The sequence below is a fragment of the Ranitomeya imitator genome, chromosome 8 (assembly GCF_032444005.1).
Source record: "Ranitomeya imitator isolate aRanImi1 chromosome 8, aRanImi1.pri, whole genome shotgun sequence".
Classification (NCBI taxonomy): domain Eukaryota; kingdom Metazoa; phylum Chordata; class Amphibia; order Anura; family Dendrobatidae; genus Ranitomeya; species Ranitomeya imitator.
The window spans coordinates 166,630,915-166,654,011 of NC_091289.1; the positions used below are offsets into that span (position 1 = coordinate 166,630,915).

The following is a 23,097-nucleotide window of genomic DNA, read 5'->3' on the forward strand; positions in this document are numbered from 1 at the left end:
AGTTGATCTTTGCTCGTTTAAGTAATGCCAACCGTGTAAGGACCAAACGTTTGTTAATTAGAGTATTCAGTCACCAAACAGTTTGCATACTGTCGACAATACGCAATGACCATATTAATGCCGCATTATTGATCCAATCAGCCAACAACCAAGAACCTGATTGTTTGCTGTTCATCAGCTGATCAGTGTTGTTATTTTTGAACTGGCCAATGATCAAATGATCATGAAGAATCTTGTTCTGCCGATTGTTGGCTCAGGTAAGGAAGCCTTGTAGGGGGTTTCCCTGCTTTGAAAGTTTTTGTCAAAGTGCCCAAGGCTAGGCAAGAAAGACTAATTTCATCCTCACCTGATATCCTATTTACATTGCACTTATCCTAATATATGCTCCGGCTTATTTTTTTGGTTTTGTTTAAGTTTTTTGTACTTTGTACGTACAGGGGCATAGCTCCCCTTTTGGCCTGTCCATTTTGTTAGGTTCTATCTGTTAAATGGCCACAATGTGAATGTGCACCTATGCATTGCACTTATACCAACATATGCTCTGGCCCAATTTTATGCTTTTTTCTTCAACATTTTCCAATGAAATAAATCAATAAATGCAGTGCATTTGCTTCCAATAATTTGCTTCATGTCTCCCCTTAGAAGTTTCCGCTATAAATGATGCTCAACAAGTAAGTCAAGACCACAACACAGGAGCAGATGTGCCCAATACAGGAGCCTATGTAGTCAACACAGGAGCCAATCTACACAAGACAGGAGCTGATCTACAAAATACAGAAGCTGATCTACAAAATACAGGAACCCATCTACAGAATTCAGGAGCCGATTTACACAACACAGGAACCCATCTACACAATACAGGAACCGATGTACACAACGCAGGAGCCGATGTACACAATACAGGAACCGATGTACACAACACAGGTGCCGATGTACACAACACAGGTGCCGATGTACACGATACAGGAGCCGATCTACACAATATAGGAGCCGATGTACACAACACAGGAGACAATCTGTACAATACAGGTGCTGAGCTTGGTTGTGTTGGCAGCCAGCCTCCTCAGTACACACATCTCCAGCATGTGGAGCCACAGCATGAACATAATTATGAATGGGGTGTTCAGCAACCAGCACCAGTCTCTGAATTGTCCTACAACTACAACGCCTATGACAGGTCACAGGAAAAAGGTAAATTGTGCATGTCTTTATATTACCAGTTTAAAATGAACCTTTCACCTCTAAAAATGCTCTTTACCTGCATTGTCTTACTGGAGCAGTGGCTACGGGAAGACGTTATATTTTCCCTGCAGCCGCTCGCTTCCAGTCTTCGAGGCGGGTGCAGGAAGCGGTTACAGTGACCCTCAGTACACAATCACCTCAATACACAATCACTCCCTAGCACTTCGATTGATAACCTGCACTACACACATAAGCTGCACACACTGCAGGTCAGGCTGTCAGTCATAGTGTCAGGGAGTGATTACAGTGCTCACTGTGTAGTAATTGGTGATTGTGAAAGCTCCCTGCACCTCCTCAATGACTGGAAGCCATTAGCTGCAGGGATAAAACTTCATTTTCTCCCTGTAGCTGCCACAAAAGTAAACCAGCTAACTAGGATTCATACACTATTTATCTGTAGATTACCCCCATATTTGAAGGTAAATAGCGTTTCTCAAGGGGACAAGTTTCCTCTTGTGAATTTTGATAAAAAATCCTTGATTTGTCCTTATTAGATTTGTTGTTTCAGTTTTAGAAGATATTTTTTTTAATATTGTAATAATGTTATTTTTTAATTTTAATAAAACCCTTCTTGTTGGAAGCCATATTGGAGGCACACACTTTCTTCTGGTATTGTCTGTATAGACTGTGGAGTGGGTGTTTGCTCATATGGTCTCTAAAAAGGGAATGAATACAGTTTCCCTCCAGAGTGGAGATCTAGAGACAATGAAACTAGTAAAGTGGTCAAACCATTTTAAGAAAGAAATCATTTGAATGGATTGACAACTTTATCTTTATTTTATTTTTTTATTGTTCGGGAGTTTTATCCTTGATGGTGTATCCTTAGGATAGGTCATCAATGTCTGATCGGTGGAGATTAGTGATGAACGAGTGTACTAGTTACTCGGGTTTTCCTGAGCACACTTGGGTGGTTTCCGAGTACTTGTTAGTGCTCGGAGATTTAGTTTTCATCACCGCAACTGAATGATTTACAGCTACTAGACAGCTTGATTACATGTGGGGATTCCCTAGCAACAGGCAGCCCCCACATGCTCTCAGGCTGGCTAGTAGCTGCAGCAATGAAAACTAAATCTCCGAACACTAACAAATACTCGGAGACCACTCGAGTGTGCTCAAGGAAACCCAAGCAACGATTATACTCGCTCATCACTAGTGGACATGATCAGCTCTTCCCGTTGTCAGCGGCAGCGGGAATGGCTCAGTTGTGGATCTGCACGGCATAACTCCGTCGACTGTTTAGTGGCTTTGGCCGGGTAGTGCACATCTGCCCACTAATCAAATCGATACGGTGGCGAATGTGGAGTACCCGGCAGCAGCCACTATACAGTCGAGAGAGCTGTGCAGCTCTGTAAATGAGCAGTTCTTGCTGCCACCGACATGGGTAAAAGCTAATCAGCACCGTGCCGGGTGTCTCACACCCACCAATCAGACATAGATGACCTATTCTAAAGATAGGCCATCAATGTTAAAGTCCCAGACAACCTCTTTAACGTATGTATTGGGACATGATTATGTAGCACTTACTAATATATAAGCATTGCAGGCAGTGGCGTAACTTTAGTTTTGTGGGTTCCAATGCAAAATCATCAAAAGGACCCCCCAGCTATCACAGGTTTTTAGTTGCATTATTTCTCTCATATAGGCCAACTAGACCTCACGGGCCCCTACCTGCGCTCCATTAACCTGGGTGCAACTTCACACATGTCTCCAACACATTACATTCCTACTTTCTAATGATAAAGAGATGGCTCTGCTGACATAGCCCCAGTCTACACAGCAATATTTCAGATTTATTTTGCAACATCAAAAAATAAATTAACTAAAAAGCTATTTTTTTCTTAATATTGTGTTCCCTTCTATTGGGTTCTCTCAAGTTGTTAAATGAATGAAATTGCTTCTGAAAACAAACAATTTTGCATTTCACCCTTCTCGAGAACGGACGGATTTTTAATTCCAAAGTTTACTGCTCACGGCCTAAGTTATTGGCCTCCACTGCTTTCTGTCACAGGTGGCCAGTCTCCTAGGTAAGGAGCACGTTCTTGTAAGCTCTTTTCATTACAGACTGCAAGCTCTGCTCAAAAGTTGCATCTGGCCAGCTCCGACGCCCGTGCCTTTCTCTGGTGCTGCAGAGGAGATGTTATCTGCTAGCAGCATGATAGAACACACAGTTCAGACGTGCATCGCAGCCATGCCGCTGTTCTGAACTGTCAAGTCATCAGGAGTGCACTGCCCCCAAGCAAGCAGGAAGTCAGGAGGCAGAGGAGCAGTGTGCTCCTGAAGATACATATTTTATTTAGCCATTTCATGGTTACATTTGTTTCTCAAAATGCTGAGATTATAAATGTTCATCACAAAGCATTGATCTACCATGCTGCTTTACTGGAAAGAGTTACCATCAAGATATAGCAAAATCTAGTTGACAACCCAAGTGGGAATTGAAGTGTTGGACACACTGGTTGTCAGAGAGCTTTTTCCAGAAACAGATTTATCTTACAGATAACTGAACACCAGACCTCTTCAGTTCTTGACAGAAGATATCTTTGTATGAAGTTATTATGCATAATGTTATTTACTCCATAAATATGTAGTTTAGTTCTTCCTGATGTGAAAATCATGTTATTTGCATGCCGTTGCCTGTTACTGTGGTAAAGAAATGTTTTATCTTGTCGGCGCTCGACCATAGAGCCGCACTGAAGAGCTGTTTTCAGCTGCGTTGAATAGGACTAGACAGATGCTTTGGTATTGAGATGCATTTCTTATCTCTGAACTCATTTCCGTCACTCACTTTCATTGCTCCCGAGAACAATAGGTGGTTGCTACTAATAAGCCAATAACTTGACCCATTAAATGAATAGAGTAGAAAATACCAGCAGGTGACAATGTAGTGCTTCTCAATTTGTAGGAGTTAAACGTGCCTCCTATGGAGTCTAAATGGACCCGTGTATATCAGAAAATACAGGAATGTCACTTATAACATAGCTAAAAACATTTCTCTACCTTCTTAGAAGACGTTGTAAACAGTGGTTGTCCTTTCCCACCCTGTCATGCATTCATTTACTCTCAAAATATCCGTGAAAGACAAATCATTGAAGTCATCAGAAAGGTTGGTTGCTGCCATCAAAAGACAAGCAGAAACATTTTTATTATGTAATATATCAACAGTACTTGAAATTTGATGTTTATACTTCTGATACAACAGCAAACAATTGAACCCGAAATACAAAAAAATAGTAATTATAGACCCCGAATCAGCGTATTGCGTTGACTTGTATATTATTATTATTATTTATTATTATAGCGCCATTTATTCCATGGCGCTTTACATGTGAGGAGGGGTATACATAATAAAAACAAGTACAATAATCTTGAACAATACAAGTCACAACTGGTACAGGAGGAGAGAGGACCCTGCCCGCGAGGGCTCACAATCTACAAGGGATGGGTGAAAATACAGTAGGTGAGGATAGAGCTGGTCATTCAGTGGTTTGGTCGATCGGTGGTTACTGCAGGTTGTAGGCTTGTCGGAAGAGGTAGGTCTTCAGGTTCATTTTGAAGGTTTCAATGGCAGGTGAGAGTCTGATATGTTACGGTAGAGAGTTCCAGAGTAGTAGTAGTGATGCGCGAGAGAAATCTTGTATGCGATTGTGGGAAGAGGAGATAAGAGGGAAGTAGAGTAAGGAGATCTTGTGAGGATCGGAGGTTGTGTGCAGGTAAGTACTGGGAGACAAGGTCACAGATGTATGGAGGAGACAGGTTGTGGATGGCTTTGTACGTCATGGTTAGGGTTTTGTACTGGAGTCTCTGGGTAATGAGGAGCCAGTGAAGGGATTGACAGAGGGGAGAGGCCGGGGAATAGCAGGGGGACAGGTGGATTACAAAAAGGCACAAAAGCTGCAAAACAGCTCTTACCGCTAGGCGTCGAGTTTCCTCTGCTGCACAGGGGGAATCTCGATCTGTCTCCGCTGCGGTCTCCCATTCTCCTCCAGCCGCAGTGGAGCCTGCTCAGCAGGGACGTCGATCCCAGCGTCTCGCTCAGTCTGACTCTGTGAGAAGAGTTACTGCTGCTTCTCCAGCTTCTGCCTGTAAAGCCTATACTGGTCAGCAGCGAGTGGACTTCTCTGGGACTAAGTCCTTGTCTGCGCACACTGAGCATGCCCAGGGCAAGATCTCCCGTTGGAGATCGAGGGTCATGGGCTCAGACTCTGCAGCGCATTCTATTGGTCCTCTTGGCAGGTCTTGGAAGGGCAAAGTTTCTGTGGCCGCTTCTTGTCCTGCAACTATATAAACTGCGCATGACCGCACGGCCATGCGCTAGTGTACAATTTAATACGTGTGTTTGTTGTGAGTGCAAGTCGTTCTTTAAATACCCCTACCCTATTGTACGATTGTTCGCTTATGGAGTATGGCTGCTATCTAGCGCCCGACTTATCACTCAACGTGTCACACACATGTCAGCGTCTACTGCTGTGACTGCCAGTGCGGTGCCACGCGCCAGTGTGCGCTTCCTGACCCACGTCTGGGTGCTTAGTGCTGCCTGCCAGCACGGCACAGTTCGCACTTCGGTGCCTTAATTATATAATTCCTTTCACGCCCAGTAGTGGTGTAGTGCCAGCAAGGGTCTAATCGGACTACAATCCCTGTTGGGGTTTAGTTCGCTGACCACTTGCTCGCGCTCTATGTGCGGTACCGCGGTCCTGTGATGCAACAGGATCGCTTTCTTCACGCTGGGTGAGGTTTAACCCACGCGTGTATACTTTTGAATACCGCCATATTGTCTGTCATTTCCTAGCAGCAGGTTTCACCTGCACGGTGGACCCCGGACTGCGAACGCATCTATATCATCTCTCTTGGTGCGTTCCGCCAGTCCTAACAGGCACTTTTAGTGTGGCCTAAATAGGACTATAAGAAACAAAGAGGCACGTAGAATACTGGCGGGGAGAGAAATGACAGACACAGCTGGGATGGGGAGAGAAAGGGAGAACACAAGTGCTAATGTGCTATTGGAAACAAGTGGGCATATTGCATATAGGTGGGGTAAGATATAGTGGGCAAGCCTGGGATGAAGACAACAGAGCAGAAAAGAAGTGCAAATGTACTATAAGAAACAAGAAAGCAAGTGGAAAACATGTGGAGAGTGAAATGGCAGACAAGGGAAACCTGTGAGGGAGGAGAGCAGTGGAGAATAGGAGTGCTAATATGATATGATGAATGAGGCAAATGAAAATAATAAGAAAATCCCAGATCCAGGCATAATAAAAAGTCCATCCGCTCATGACTGTGTGCTGGGCCTAGCTGTGTGCAGCAAGGAGGTTGATACACACTGTCTGTATAAGACATTTCCCCTCTTCCTGTAATTCCTCCTGCTTATCTGTAAGTATGAACTGATCAGTCTTAGCGACATGCATTGAAGAGCACATTTCAAGGAATGGAGACATCTACTATCAATTAATTTAGCATTTTTTCACCTGAAAAACAACATACTTGATTAAGAAAGTATACTACACTTTTGATATTGGTTGTAATTTAAACAAAAAAATATATCATGCACATGTGTTGACTGACCATTTAGGATTCTGTTGGATTCTTCTAGCTCTCTCCCAGCAGATGATTTCTAAATTTCTTTTGGGGTAATTATTTCCGCTGAGCACCATGGTCACTTGACACATTGTTTTTTCCTAAAAAATAAAGAATTTAGTAAAAATAGGAAATTACTTGATTGTTATTCTTAGCAGGTGTATATACTTATAATGCATTTCACTGGTTTCTTCCCTCCCCACCTGCATACAGAACGCTTGGATGAGATCTCCGATTCCCCTTCTCCGAGCAGCAGTTTCGGCAACAATGCTCTAATGATGAAGGTAAGCCAATTAGCTGAAGTTTATTTAATCTCTACACTCTCTTGGAGTTGGAAAAGACCTCGTATGTCTAGTGTGTATTTCTTGATTAAGAGCTGAATTAATCAGCTTGGATGGACTTAAAGCAATGTTTAGAGGAACTTTAATGAAGAAAATAGCTGGTGGGAGATGCCTTTGGGGTATGTAGCAGAAATGGAACACAGGTCTCTAACACTGGCTTTTAAATAGAAATGTTGCCAGGAATATTCCATGAAATTATATTCGTACGCAAAGTCAACTGTCTTGAGTATTTTTGGAAAAAATCCAGTAGTGAATGGAAATTTGGTTCTAGACAAAGTAGAAATACCCATGAGGAACCCTACAACTTCAGATACGACGGATCCCATTTATATAAAATGTCACAGACTGTGCATAGATAGGGAACAGTGAAAAAAAGGATAAGTATGCCATGTTTTGTATATTTTTGGTTAATTTCCTGGGCTCATGATCTAATGTTTAATTTGAACCAGATTTACAAGGGCACCATTTTCTGCTTACAGTCAGATCAGACCAGTCATATATTAGGATGATTTAGCCATCCTATTATATTTTGGTTTTTTTATTTAGAAAACTGGAAAGAAAGAATAAGTATGCCATGTTTCGTATATCTTTGATTAATTTCCTGGGTTCGTGGTCTAATGTTTGCGCACCAGATTTACAAGGGCACCATTTTCTGCTTGCAGTCAGATCATAACAGTCATATATAAGGATAAATTAGCCATCCTCATATATTTTATTTTTTTATTATTTTTCTTTATTGTTCAGCTGCTTGGACCAGGAAGTTCAGGTCCCCGGCAAACATTCAAAGTTGCCATTAGCTGCTCATTGAACCATTCCACGCCTGAAACTCATACCAATCATGACAATGGGAGCCTTGTGTACCATATTTGAATGTGTTGAATTATGATCATGTATGATCCACTATACTCAAAGTGTATTGAACCAGCTAAGATAAGATAAGTTTTAGGCCATTTTCACTTGTGCTGATATATCCAGTACCGGAAAAAACAGTACCGGAGATATCAGTGTCCATTTGTGTAATTCTTGTGACAATCGTGTGCCAGCCATGTGCCGCATCATGCCACACGTACAGGTTCCTGGGATGCAGAGGTACAGTCAACGCTGTTCCCCTGCACCGGGTGCTGAAGACCGCTCTCATCATGATCTTTGATCTGGAGTGAACTCACTGTGCTAAACTGCAATGAACTCAGTGACTTTTTTCTCATGGTGCTGAGGTCACCACAGTTCAGCCCGGCTGGTAATTCCACCTCAGTGAGCCGTGGAAACCTCCACACTGACATGTGTTGGCTATGTTGGAATTTATGTGAATTTAGATGCAGGTTTTATGCAGTTTTTTTTTTTTTTTTAGAAAAGTCATGCAATTTTATGAAACATTTTTCAGATTCAACCAAAGGATTACAAATCGGCCGGAATTCTGTAACACAGGTGTAGGGCTTTTTCACACATAGCAGGTTTTTCATTTTGTTGTGAAATTTTATTAACTGCTGAGTAAAACTCTACAGCAATGTACAATCTGCGACAGAATAGTTATGTGTGGTTCTGTGAATGTGCTCTTGGACTTATTATTGTGGCTGGTTTAAGCACCAGCTTACTATTATTTCAGAGTTTTTGAAACTTTAATGGATCTATTCATTCTACTATTGTCTAAAGTTTTAATGACATCCATTACCACTTCAGCTCACCACTTGTTGAATGTACAGTGCATCTGTATGACAGAAATTATCAGGCTGAAATACAAAAACAATGGTTGAAGGCCAAACCAACAAAACAGAGAAGGATCACCTGTGGGTGCATATCTGTAATCTACTCTTAATTCAAAGAAAATGTAATTAGAGGAAGCAAAACACTCACTTTATATAACCTTCAGCCTAAAATCTTGGGCAGCACTAATGTGTGCTATTGTTATTGTATGCTCGGTAATAAAAGTAGCCATGACCTGGGTAATTTAAAAGCAAACAAAACCATTATCCAACTTGAAGTGTTACTGCAAATGCAAGTAAATCTCTGTATCTCCATACTGGGCTTCTGTACGACACCATATTACTCCATACTGGAGTTATATGGAGATCTAAAAAAGCGGCTTAGACCTGTTTGAAGCTGGTGTATGGCTTGGTGTTTGAGGGCTAAGGCTGGATTCACTCATTTGAGTGTTACCATCCCATAGAAACATAACCAATTTTTTTCTCAGATGTTGTCTTAAGGTACCGTCACATTTACCGACGCTGCAGCGATCTAGACAACGATCCCGATCGCTGCAGCATCGCTGTGTGGTCGCTGGAGAGCTGTCACACAGACAGCTCTCCAGCGACCAACTATGCCGAGGTCCACGGGTAACCAGGGTAAACATCGGGTTTCTAAGCGCAGGGCCGCGCTTAGTAACCCGATGTTTACCCTGGTTACCAGTGTAAACGTAAAAAAAAAAAAACACTACATACTTACATTCCGGTGTCTGTCCCCCGGTGCTCTGCTTCTCTGCACTGACTGTGAGCGCCGATTCAGCGATGTCTGCGGGAGTCCAGAGACGAAATAAAGTTCTGGCCTTTCTGCTCCGACCAACGATGGCACAGCAGGATCCTGATCGCTGCTGCCTGTCAAACTCAACGATATTGCTAGCCTGGATGCTGCAATGTCACGGATCGCTAGCGATATCGTTCAGTGTGACGGTACCTTAAGCTGCATGCACTTTTTTCTCATCTGTTTTTATCACTAAGGCTGGGGTCAGAGGAGCGTATGGCATCAGATGAGATATGCTAATGACCCTCAGCTCCTGCTCTGCTGAGAGCGGGAGCCGAGTGTCATGCATCTGTGCTCCGAGCCTCTAACATAGAGAGGATAGGATCACAGCTGCGGAGGAGGCAGAGAAATGAATTTCTCCGTCTCCTCCATTGCCGGGGTCAGCGTATATCGCACATCACTCGGATGACATGAGTGCGAGTGAGCCGAGACACGGCCGACAATTTCAGCATGCTGCAATTTCACTCACACATATAATACTGCCGAGTAAAAAAACAGTGATGGGAGCTACCCCATAGATGAAGACTGGTCCGAGTGCTATGCGATGTTTTATTACATAGCACTCGTCCGTATTCATCGCTAGTGTGACCCCGGCCTATGGCAGGTAGACTCTCTGAACTTTCTTTATCCGTTGACTCTTAACAATGTATCGGTTAAAAACATATGACACTTGGATAAAAATCTGAAGTACAAAGTATCATCCGGTTTGAACGGATCCCCATAGACTTAAATGGCCAAGTCTGATCCGCAAAACGGATGAGACTAGGACATACACACACATGTGAATGCAGTGTTAGTAAAATTTACAAGTCCTCTCAAAAGGCACGAAACAAGCCCAACTTATTGTCCATAGTCAGTTACAACAATTTTGAAGGATGCATAACTAGGATTCATTGAGCAGCATGTATGCTAACTCTCCTAGAATGTCCAGAAGGCTCCTGGAAAAAAGGGGAAATCTCCCAGACTTCTTTAAGTGGTGACGAGTCTCTTGAGTGGCACAGAAATCTTGGAAATTCAGTTTCCGAGAAGTGATGCCTCTTGAAGGTCTACTGTGGTTGGCGTTGGTATGCTTCAGTTTTCCAGACGCACGTTTAAGGCCTACATACGTATTAGATTAAACTTGGCTAAAGACTCTTGATTTTGGTGTATCTTCCGATCATTTCACATGTATGTAGCCATTCTGACTCTCCTTGACTGATGAGGTCAGTATAGAGAAGGATTCCTCTGTTGGCATTTCATTGATCAATCTTTTTGTTTGGTGGGGAAATAACCTCCTGCCAGATGAGTCTGGAAGAGCGAGGGTTATCCTGCTGAGCTGTAGGTATGCAGTATCAGAGTTGGAAGACAGATGACTGAGCACACGAAACACAGGACATTGAAGTTTTAATACCAAGACACAGGTGTGTGTCTTAGTAGGCCTTAAATAGACCTAGGCAGATGATGTAATGGCAGCATGGCGAGCCATTTATAAAACCCAACAGGGAGTACAGCAGATGGCTGCATCCATAGGGGATGGTGGTGAAGCCCTGCTGAGGCAGGTACATAACACAGTGTTCATAGACTCATAGACTGTTAGTTTTGGAAGAGACCTCCTGGGTCACTGGTCCAACCCCCTGCTCAATGCTGGATTCACTATCTCAATCCAGACAGATGTCTGTCCAGCCTCTGTTTGAAGACTTCCATTGTAGGAGAACTCACCACCCCCTGTGGCAGCCTCATTGATCACCCTTACTGTCAAAAAGTTTTTTTCTAATATCTAATCGGTGTCTCCTCCCACTCAATTTGATTCCATCGCTTTTGCATTTCTCCCTATTAAAAACCATTTTGTCAGGTGCTGCCCACAGTTTATTTGTTTAGATCTTTTTGAATCCTTTCTCTCTCTTCTCTAGTATTAGCTATCCCTCCCAGCTTTGTGTCATCAGTACGTTTAATCAGTTTGTCCTAAATTCCTTCATCTAAATCATTGATAAAGATATTGAACAACACAGGACCCAGGACAGAGCCCTGTCGTACCCCACTTAAGACATTCTACCAGCTGGATGTGCAGTCATTTATGGCCACTCTTTGGGTCTTGATCACCAAGCCAGTTATGAATCCATCTAACAGTTGCCTTATTTATTTCACACTTGGTCACTTTTTTCAGTAGGGATAATGTGAGATACTTTGTCAAATGCCTTGCTGAAGTCAAGATATACTATATCTAATGCGTTTCGCGGATCCACTCAGTCAGTGATTCTGTCCTAGAAGGAAATTAATTTAGTCTGACATGACTTATTAGTTAAAAACCCATGCTGGCTCTGGTTAATCATTTCATTCTCATTCAGGTACTTGCATATATGTCGTTGAATAATTTGTTCAAAGATCCTTCTTGGTATAGAAGTAAAGCTCACAGGTCTATAATTTCCTAGGTCCACTTTTCTCCCTTTTTGAAGATATAGACAACATTTACTCTTCTCCAGTCTTCTGGGACTTCTCCTGTTCTCCAAGAATTTTCAAAGATTTTGGAGAGTGGTTCAATAATTTCCTCTGCTATCGCCTTAAGAACGCTAAGATGTAATTCATTTGAACCTGGAGACGTGAATTAATTTAAGTTAGCTGAGTGTTCCCTCACCATCTCTCTGTTTATAGATATTACGGATTCTTCTATTCTTTCAATAGCCCAGTGAAGATCAGTTGATGTTGCATTTACTTTTTGAGAGAAAACAGATGAAAAATAGGAATTTAAAAGTTCGGTCTTCTCAACATCATTTTTTACCAATTCACTATTTTCATTCTGTAAAAATCCTATTGTATCTTTGACTTTTCATTTACTTTTTACATACCCCCTGTCACGATCAGCTGCAGCCGCGGATGCGGCCCAGCCCATAGATGCCCCCAAGATGACCAACCTCAGAAGGCGTGGGGCGTGCGTCCCCCGGGGACGAAATACGGACCCTTTAGACTGCAGAGGAGGACCCGGGCCTACCCGAACAAGGGGAGGGCAGCGACCGGGTTTCTGTGGCAGCTGAGCATGTGGACAAGGAAAGAGACACATAGGACTTGATTACACCGATACTTCAGGTATAGAGAAAGTAAGGTTTACTAAACTAAAGTCACACAGTACATAAACAAAACATGACGATGTCAGGCTCCCAATTCCACGTCTCAGAAGGGTACCACCCAGTGGACCCCAAGGCACCAACGGATCACCGAGGCACAGATAGGCGGGACATCAGGACCCAGGCAGGACATCAGGGTATATGAGGACATCAGGGTACAGGCAAGACATCAGGATACAAACAGGACATCAGGACATCTGGACCCAGGGTCACCGGCAAACATCAGACAGGAGTTGTTCAGTTCCGGACATCCGACACGACCTACAGGCACCACCAGAGTCATCAGGCTCCAAGCTCCAGACAGCGGTCATCAGGTTCCAGACTGCGGTTGTCAGGCTCCGGGCATCGGACCTAGGAAGGAACTCAAGCGTGATGGTGCAGACACCGCCGTACTGGACATGAGCCAGACGGGGTTAACACCGCATGGTAGTCAGAGCACAGAGTAGTAGATGCTTAGCAGAAACACCGGTTTCAAGAAACTCAAAGTCACTGGGAGTGAGGCTCCAGATGCAGAGGGATTCCAAGAACATAATCACAGCAGACACAGTTCAGACAGGTTCAGGTACAGGATCAAGGATTCGGGCCTGGATATACTGCCTCCAGGACAGGCGCCAGAACAGGACAAAACAGGATTCAAGGCAAGGACTTTGGTACCAACACATAGACGGGAGAAGTGCAGGAACACAAACACACATAGCAAAGTTCAAGAGCTTTGTGAGTGTAGCTCAGGCCCCGTCCATAGGGCAGGGAAGCTTTATATATGAGCTGCCCCTCAACAATTGGCTGGGGACAGCATTTGAAGTTCACACCCTAACCCTGATAAAAGCAGGGGAGGTGTGGCCGTGCACGCCCTAAGCACACACAGAAACCATTACAGCACCAACAGTGCAGGTTCTGAGGCTCAGGGCACCTGACTGAAACTGCATGCACTGAGCCACATGGAAAGTCATGCACCAGCCGCAAATGACCTCACAACCCGCGGACAGCTTCACAGCAGCAACCAGGGACCGCACATGAGGAAGGTATGCAGCAGGGCAAATACCTAAATGCACATGTACGACTGCGCAGCAGAGCAGGGAACTGAGAAGGCTCCATTCAGGTAAAAGCCAACAGTATCCTAGCTCAAATTAAGGGGAAAAGAGTAAAGGGTTAAAGCAAACATATGCATTGTCATGCCAAAAACCAGAAACAGACAGAATGGCATGACACCCTCAAATTCTTTATCATCGCTTCTGACATCTCTTGCAAGCCTTACTTCATTGTCAGCTTTACCTAATCTGATGTGTGACCTGCAGGTTCTGTAGACAGCATTATATTCTTATTTAGATATGCCTCCCTCTTTCCATTTGATAAACATTTCTTTCTTCCTTTTTAGCATGTGCTTAAGTTCTGTGTTCATCCGTTCTGGTTTCCTTAAATGCTTCCTATTCTTCACTCTTTTAGGGATTGTTAACAATTGTGCTTTGAGAATTTAATTTTTCAAAACTTCCCATCCTTCCTGGACATTTTTGTCCTTAAGGACATCCAGCCATTACATCCCTCCTATCCTCTGTTAGGAGTCGAGTTTCCTCTGCTGCACAGGGAGAATCTCGATCCGTGTCTACTGCGGTCTCCCATTCTGCATCGGCCGCAGTGGAGCCTGCTCAGCGGAGACGTCAGTCCCAGAGTCTCACTGAGACTGATACTGTGCAAAGGGTTACTGCTGCCTCTCCAGGCTCTGCTATTGTACCCTGCACTGATCTGTGGCGAGCAGGCTTTTCTGGGACTAAGTCCTGCTTTGCACACACTGAGCATGTCCAGGGCAAGATCTCTCAGTGGAGATCTAGGGTCACATGCTCAGGTATTGCAGCAACTCCATTGGTCCTTCTTTGAAGGTCCTGTGTGTGCTGCAACTATTTAAGACTCGCATGGCCGCACGGCCATGCGCTAGTATCTTCTTAAGTTATGTGCTTTGCGCCAGTGTGGTCATGTGTTTGTATGTGTTCAGGGACCCGGCTGAAATAAGCCCCTAGAATGCTGGCACCTGTGGCGAGGAGATTGTGTTTATGTGTATTCAGGGACCTGGCTGAAATAAGCCCCTAGAATGCTGGCACCTCCGGCGAGGAGTTTTGTGTGCATGCATGACCACTGACTGCTCTCATTTGGGTAGTTAGCCTGTGCCTCTGTGAAAGTCTAACAGGGCACAGAGCCTAGCTTTCTCGGCTGCTCTGTGAAGCTAACAGAGCTGGTTCATACCGCCATATAGTGCCGCCATTTACTTAGCAGCAGGTTCTTTCCTGCGCGTTGGATCCCGGGTTGCGAGCGCACCAATCCCATCTAATAAATATATATACGGTGCGTTCCGCCAACCCTAACATCCTCTTTTTGAGTCCCTTAAAATCTTCCTTTCTGAAATCCGACCTTGAAGTCTGAGTCTTCACAGGTCTGCCTCCTCTAGTTATCCAAAATTCTGTGATAACATGATCATTGCCTCCTTGCCTCCTTGTTCTTAGCATCTCTTTATGACAATTCAAACTTTTTTTTTAAATGATAAGTAACTAATAGGGGAGTTCAAAGTTCAGAACGCACATTATTAAGGTATATCCACACAGGATGGAAGTGCTATGGAGTTAGTAGGGGGGAAGAAAATATCTATTAGTAATGATATATGTTTTAAAAGCTACTAACTGTGGTTATTGGATTTCTAAGCACCCCAAACCAACCGATATCTCTGGAATTGTCTGACAGTATGTGTATGAGGGTCTCCCCACTCTTCCCTGACAGATGATGTCAGGGTAGAAAAGGATCCGGCCTGTTGAATTTCAACCGCACATGGAGTACTGTGTCCAGTTTTGGGCACCGGTGCTCAGGAAGGATATAATGGAACTAGAGAGAGTACAAAGGAGGGCAACAAAATTAATAAAGGGGATGGGAGAACTACAATACCCAGATAGATTAGCGAAATTAGGATTATTTAGTCTAGAAAAAAGACGACTGAGGGGCGATCTAATAACCATGTATAAGTATATAAGGGGACAATACAAATATCTCGCTGAGGATCTGTTTATACCAAGGAAGGTGACGGGCACAAGGGGGCATTCTTTGCGTCTGGAGGAGAGAAGGTTTTTCCACCAACATAGAAGAGGATTCTTTACTGTTAGGGCAGTGAGAATCTGGAATTGCTTGCCTGAGGAGGTGGTGATGGCGAACTCAGTCGAGGGGTTCAAGAGAGGCCTGGATGTCTTCCTGGAGCAGAACAATATTGTATCATACAATTATTAGGTTCTGTAGAAGGACGTAGATCTGGGTATTTATTTATTATGATGGAATATAGGCTGAACTGGATGGACAAATGTCTTTTTTCGGCCTTACTAACTATGTTACTATGTTACTAATGGGTGATCCATTTTGTTCAGCCTGGACATAAGCCGCCGTCAGTCTGCCAGGAGCTCTCAGAGAACACAAAAACACTCGGCAAATTTAAGCGAATGGGGAAATTGGGAGGGATGGCAGCGGCTTTCTCATAGAAAATACAGGAACACTCGGCCGAGCTAAGCATTCCTTTGTATGGTGAGTTGGTATAGATATATCGCTGAGATATAACGATCATTTGGATGACTGCTATCTTCTATGTTTAGGGGTATTTAGTGGGTAATGGGGAGTAGCCTGTAAATTGGATGTGTTTATAAAAATAATTTCAATGCCGTGCTTTGCACGCAATGCTTCGAGATTTCCCTGAAGAATTTTTCTGAATGTCGGTAAATATGACATAAAGCTTAAAATATAAATTGATGTAATACCCTGTCTTTTATTTAATTTCTTCTGACAGGTCATAGAGACACTTATGAAGCGTCCAATTGCCCTTTAGTCTGTGAGTCAAAACCCTCATATGAGTTTTTCACTACAGATGGGCTAAGATGGTTCTCAAAGAAATGAATGGTTATCTCGGGGTTATCTTGGTTTTATTTGTTTTTATATTAGTGATTGTATTTTGGTCTCAATACAATTTGTATTTTTTATAAATTGTAATTTTAATTGTAATTTGTAATTTGATAAATAAAATTATTATTATTTTTTATTATTATTGTGTATTTTTGATACAGGTGTGTTTTTTTTATCATTGTAATACTTTTTTCTTTTGGCTAAAGAAATGGATGGTGGCATTGGTTTCTGTCTTCCGATAAGTCACTCCTAATTGGTTTAATGAGGGCCATGTAATTGGATTTAAGGAGTTCTCCTTTTACCAGGAGTTGTCCAAAACAGAAAACGACCTTTAAAGTATCAGTATTATCTAGGCACCAATAAAGAATCTGATGAGTTGTGTTTTCCCCCATGTTTTATTGACTGTGATTACCTAGTTTAATGTTTCCACTGTGTAAATAATGGCCTTTTATATTAGGCTTTTAAACCAGTGACTATTGAGGTCAGGTCATTGTTTAAAAAAAATCTGTACATGTCCTTTTCACAAATAAAACCATTTAAGAAAATAATTAGCCATTGATAATAATGTAAAATGCAGGAAATTATCACTCGTTCTTAGGAGTGAGACATATAAGATAGTAATGAGGAAGCAATTTTAAAAGTCCAGTATTTTTCTAGTTCCTGTAATAAGTCAAAATCTAAAAAGTACATAGTAATGCCTTTCATACACATTAGATAGTTGTTAGACAAACGATCATTCAATTGACAGCCATCCCTCCCAACTTCCCCATCCAATCAACTTTGCCAAGTGTTTTTGTGTTGTCTGAGAGCCCCTGGCAGACTGACGGCAGGTTATCTCCAGGGTAAAAAAAAATGGATTGCCCACTGAAACTCAACAGTCCGGACCCTTCTCTACCCCAACATCATCTGTCAGGAAAGAGTCAGGAGGCCCTGATACACATACTGTCAGCCAATACTGCTGATATCGGCTGGTTTGGGGCTCTTAGAAATCCAACAACCACAGTTAGTAGTTTTAAAAATGTATACCATTACTAATAGATATTTTCTTTTCCCCCTTACAACTCCATAACATTTCCATCCTGTTTGGACATACCTTAATAATGTGGGTCTTGAACTCTGGACTCCACTATTGGTTAAATCATCATTTTTAAAAAAACATTTAATGTTTGACTTGTCATAGAGAGATGCTGAGACCATTGTGTTACGCACCTGCCTTAGCAGGACTTCACCACCTTCCTCTATGGCCACTGCCCTCTGCTGTTCTCCACATTGGGTTTTACTAGAGGCCCGGCATGCTTAGATTTAGGGCCCACCAAGACACACACCCACATCTTGGTATTAAGACTCTAATGTCCTCTGTTTGATGTGCTCAACCATTTGTGTTCCAACGCTCTGATCCTCCATACCTACAGCTCAGCAGGTTAACCCTCGCTCTGCCATTTCTGCATCTATCCATTGGTTGCAGCAAACAAAGAAACGTCTACTGGACTTAGTTCATGTTGCATTCAGCCTTGCTTTGTTCCACTTCACTTGTTCGTCTGGTCCTGAATTTCCTGCCTGTGCCAAGTTCATTCTTTCCACTTGCCTGCCTGATGCACCAACACCGGGGAATGGATCCTTGTGCCCACCCGGACCTTGGGCGATTCCACCTCACTAGGTGAGCCTAAAACAATCACTAAAACCAAAGGGTACAAGTGGCCCTTTGTGACTGTTGCGTCATTTTGGTTTTCCTAATTCTCCCCACTGAGTATTGAGCAGTATACAGATTCGTCTGAGACTTGAGTAGTTTTGCCTCTTCGTTTTAGGAATCAGAGGGAAATCTCAGCACCCAGATTCCCTCAATCAAAACTAATATGTAATAATTACTTCATGTTAATTTTTTTTTTAAATTATAGGTAACATTTAACTAAAAAATCCTTTATATACTATACTATATTTCAATTTTAGGTTATGTTTGTGGTTGTAAGTTGCTGTATTTGTGTGTATGCATTTGTATTTGTTTTGTGTTTCTGCGTGTGTGCACATTTACAGAAAACTTTCTCTGCATTTTTCTTTAAAACAGATAGAACAGAATATCGTAGAGACAAACGCCTGTGTGAATGAAAGTTTAGAAAAGATTGTTTACTTTTAACCGTATTGGTGCATTTCCCGAATTTAGTATGTGGAAGCAACGGCATTGTGTTCCAAGGAAACGGAAGAAAATAGCCATGCCTGATAATGTAATTACATTACTGGGAGACACAATAGGCAGGCGGAAAGATAGCGGAAGGCATTCAGTAAAGGTTGCAGGAGGCATCTACAAGAAAATATATTAATGACATATAAAGGTTGAACAGTCCTTTAAAGAAAATATCGACAACTAATTACTCTTATTATAATAGCTTTGGAAATATGGATAATGTCAGTATGACGGTGATACTCTGGGAAAAGTGTTATGTGAATCATTTTACTGGCAATCTTCCATTCTAAAAAAAATGACATGGTACTGAGACGGTACACGGTCTTAGGATTTCTACCGTAGCTTATTCTTTTGTTTTGGTTTCACATGCAAACCTGCACACCAAATGAGAAATCGCACTAATATTCCTGGAAATAGTATGCAATAGATGACGCATTGTTCACTTAATTGTGCCCCAGAGTCTTCTTTATTTCTTTTCCCTGGTAGAAAGACAGATTTCTTGTCTCAGAACTGAAAGGAGTAATCAGGATTAGAATAACATAATTATTATTTTTCAAAAACAGTTCCAAATCTAACCAATGGTTATGTCAATCTACATATTTTTGGACATTTTATCACTCCATGCTTATTTTTGGACATTTTATCTCTCCATGCTTAAAGAGAAGCTATCATGAGAATATGATATATTTTAAATCTCACAGACACACACAAATACACACACACACATATATATATCCACTATTCACAAAAGGCGATGTCACAACTGACCTTGTTCCCATCCTTTCTCAAAGACTTTTGCACAGGCTCATTAGACGCTTCAATACAAAAGATGGGATCAAGCATTGACCATTGTGGCCATGTACATGTGTTGTTTCCTGAAAGAACAGGAAGTATGAGTATGAAAAAGCCCCAGTGGCCATTGTGAAATTGTAAGATTTCTATTTTTGTAATACAAAATTAAATTTGTTAAAAAAACCCCACAAAAACATACAAACAAACAAAAAAGCATTGTCAATAAAAAATGTATTTAACAAAAAAACCTGAGCTAAGCAATCTCGTTATCTGATGATACCTTCCTTTTTTTTTAACATTGCTACTACTTTTTATTCCATGCATCCATGGTTGTACAACAAATCCAGGTGGATGGCCAACATACAATGTCCTCAGTCCTCAAAATCCCAATCTGAAATTGGTAGTTCCACTGGCCCCGTACCAGGCGATACCCACTGTTTCCTAACTTTTGGTTGGCCCACAGACTTCATATCTCCAGCTGGTATAGAGTGCAGTCACAGCCTATGGTCCTTCAGATGATGGATATTCTGACCGTACCTCATGGATACCCCTCCAGCCAATAATCAATCTCCAAAACTCCATAGATCATCCATCCCAGCTTGGATCCTCTTCCATCGAAATCCCGCCAACGGCTGCCTGATTCAACCCTATGTGTTTTTCTCTTGTCCCCTTAAACATTTCCTTTAGCTCTCAAAACAAAACAAAGCATATTCCATCAGCTGGGACTGTATGTGAGACCTCCCATGGTGACGGCTTCCCTATGTCTACTATACCCCAACCATACAATGGGCCTAGGTTAGGGAGTATAATGGGAGTGAGACCTTGATACAGATGAGATTCATTGAGGCTGGCCTTAAGGCCCCTTCACATTAAGCGACGCTGCAGCGATACCGACAACGATCCGGATCGCTGCAGCGTCGCTGTTTGGTCGCTGGAGAGCTGTCACACAGACAGCTCTCCAGCGACCAACGATCCCAAAGTCCCCAGGTAACCAGGGTAAACATCGGGTTACTAAGCGCAGGGCCGCGCTTAGTAACCCGATGTTTACCCTGGTTACCAGCGTGAAAGTAAAAAAAACAAACACTACATACTTACCTACCGCTGTCTGTCCCCGGCGCTCAGCTTCTCTGCACTCCTCCTGCACTGGCTGTGAGCACAGCGGCCGGAAAGCAGAGCGGTGACGTCACCGCTCTGCTTTCCGGCTGACCGACGCTCACAGCCAGTACAGGAGGAGTGCAGAGCACAGCGCCGGGGACAGACAGCGGTAGGTAAGTATGTACTGTTTGTTTTTTTTACTTTCACGCTGGTAACCAGGGTAAACATCGGGTTACTAAGCGCGGCCCTGCGCTTAGTTACCCGATGTTTACCCTGGTTACCAGTGAAGACATCGCTGGATCGGTGTCACACACGCCGATCCAGCCATGTCCACGAGAGATCCAGCGACGAAATAAAGTTCTGGACTTTGTTCAGCGACCAACGATCTCCCAGCAGGGGCCTGATCGTTGGTCACTGTCACACATAACAATTTCCTTAACGATATCGTTGCTACGTCACAAAAAGCAACGATATCGTTAACAATATCGTTATGTGTGAAGGTACCTTTAGGTTTACATAAGATCTAGCCTGCTGTACCTTCCTTCCAGTTGTGCTGTGTCCTGAATTAAAGTGATTGGTTGCTCTTCCACACTTTTCACAGCATGCAGTCTCAGCATGAGAAACTGCAGCAGCCCTTCCTTCCTTCCTTCCTTCCTTCCTTCCTTCCTTCCTTTCTTCCTTTCTTCCTTCCTTCCTTCCTTCCATCCTGCTTTCCTTCCTTCCATCCTTCCTTCCCTCTCTTCTTTCCTAAATTCCTTCTTTCTTTTCCTCTTTTCCTTTTCTGCCTCTTTTCTTTCCCTCCACCTATTCCTTCCTTTCCTCTATTTTATTCTCTCCCTCACTTCCATTTCAACCCCTTTTTCTTCCTTCTCACAGCATGTTGTCTCAACTCGAGAAACTGCAGCAATTCTTTCATTCCCTCACTTTTTCTTTTCTTTCTTTCTCTCTTTCTTTCTTTCTTTCTTTCTTTCTTTCTTTCTTTCTTTCTTTCTTTCTTTCTTTCTTTCTTTCTTTCTTTCTTTCTTTCTTTCTTTCCTTCTCCCTTTTCTTCTCCCTTTTCTTTCTTTTTTCTCTTTCTTTCTCTCTCCTTCCCCTTTTTTCCTTTTCATTTTCTCCTCTCTTTCTTTTTCTTTCCTTCCCTCCCTCACCCTTTTTCTTCCTTTCTCTTTCTTTCTTTCAAACTCTTTCTTTCTTTCTTTCTTTCTTTCTTTCTTTCTTTCTTTCTTTCTTTCTTTCTTTCTTTCTTTCTTTCTTTCTTTCTGTCTTTCTTTCTTTCTTTCTTTCTTTCTTTTTCTTTCCTTCCCTCCCCCTTCCTTTCCTCCTCCTCCTTCCTTCCACACTTTTTTCCTTCTCTTCCTCCTTCCATTCCTTCCTTCCCTTTCATACATCCCTCTCTTCATTCTTTTTTTTCCTACTGCCTGTCTGTGTATTTTCCATTATCTATGTTTGAATTAATCAATTATTTGGAGACTTAGAGATATCCTAAAGTTTGCAGTGGCTGCAGGTAAGAGGAAAACAAAGGTTCTTAAATGGTGAGAAAGATGCTACTTTCCTCAGATAAAATACGGTATAATAAATTACTTATGATGACATCTACGCACATCATAGGTATTAAGAAAGTGGAGTTTAGCCATAACATACTAAAAGTGAAAATGCAAGCTCCGACTACAAAGAGTTTGTTTGTAGTCTGTAGCCATGGAAACCTATATGCCTGCATGGGAACTGGATATTATTAAGTCTATATTTATAGTAATTTTATTATAGATGGAGTCATAAACCTATGTACCTTTACATGCTTATATGATTTAGTATGCAGGCATGAAATCAAATACTTCATATTAGCTGCTATTGTCAAGATACCTCTTACAATCTTTTTCTGTTTTTAATACAATAGAATATGTTAAGAAGGGTTAGCACAGTCTCGGAAGCCTCCACTGTTTCAATGGATGATGATGAAGGCGAGGACAGATCTAGTGATGAAGCTCAAGCACACAAGGCTGAAGAGAAGAAGGTAATCTACGGCCCTTATTGTCGGAGTCTACGTTCCTTTCGATATATAGATGCACCTTTTCATCTTCCTTATTTGATAATTTCTTGGTATACCGTACTGCTTCATAGAAGTCGGTAAATTAAAGCTTCTAGTACCTGCATTCACTCCCGTTAGCTAGCCTTCTTCTTTAGGCTAAATTAACATTGATTATATTTTCCCTGGAGTTAGTCTTTGTTCTGTACGTAGCGTAGTGCCTGTGATTAAATTTTAAATAGCCTTGCGAGCGTTACAATACAAGCAAGCATCAACACCGAGAGGGGAGATATGAGCGGGATAAATCTTTAAATTCAT

The 23,097-nt window shown here is 42.4% G+C and overlaps 1 protein-coding gene across 3 annotated transcripts in view; it reads left to right on the top strand.

The window, feature by feature from the left end:
• Window positions 1-23,097, top strand: part of SEC16B (SEC16 homolog B, endoplasmic reticulum export factor) — a 184,663-nt gene that overhangs the window by 106,425 nt on the left and 55,141 nt on the right. For all 3 annotated transcript variants that reach the window (XM_069737793.1, XM_069737792.1, XM_069737794.1), the window contains 3 exons: window positions 643-1,191; window positions 7,030-7,100; window positions 22,651-22,767. In XM_069737793.1, coding sequence (XP_069593894.1) covers window positions 643-1,191; window positions 7,030-7,100; window positions 22,651-22,767 — 737 coding nt within the window. The remainder of the gene's footprint in view (window positions 1-642; window positions 1,192-7,029; window positions 7,101-22,650; window positions 22,768-23,097) is intronic.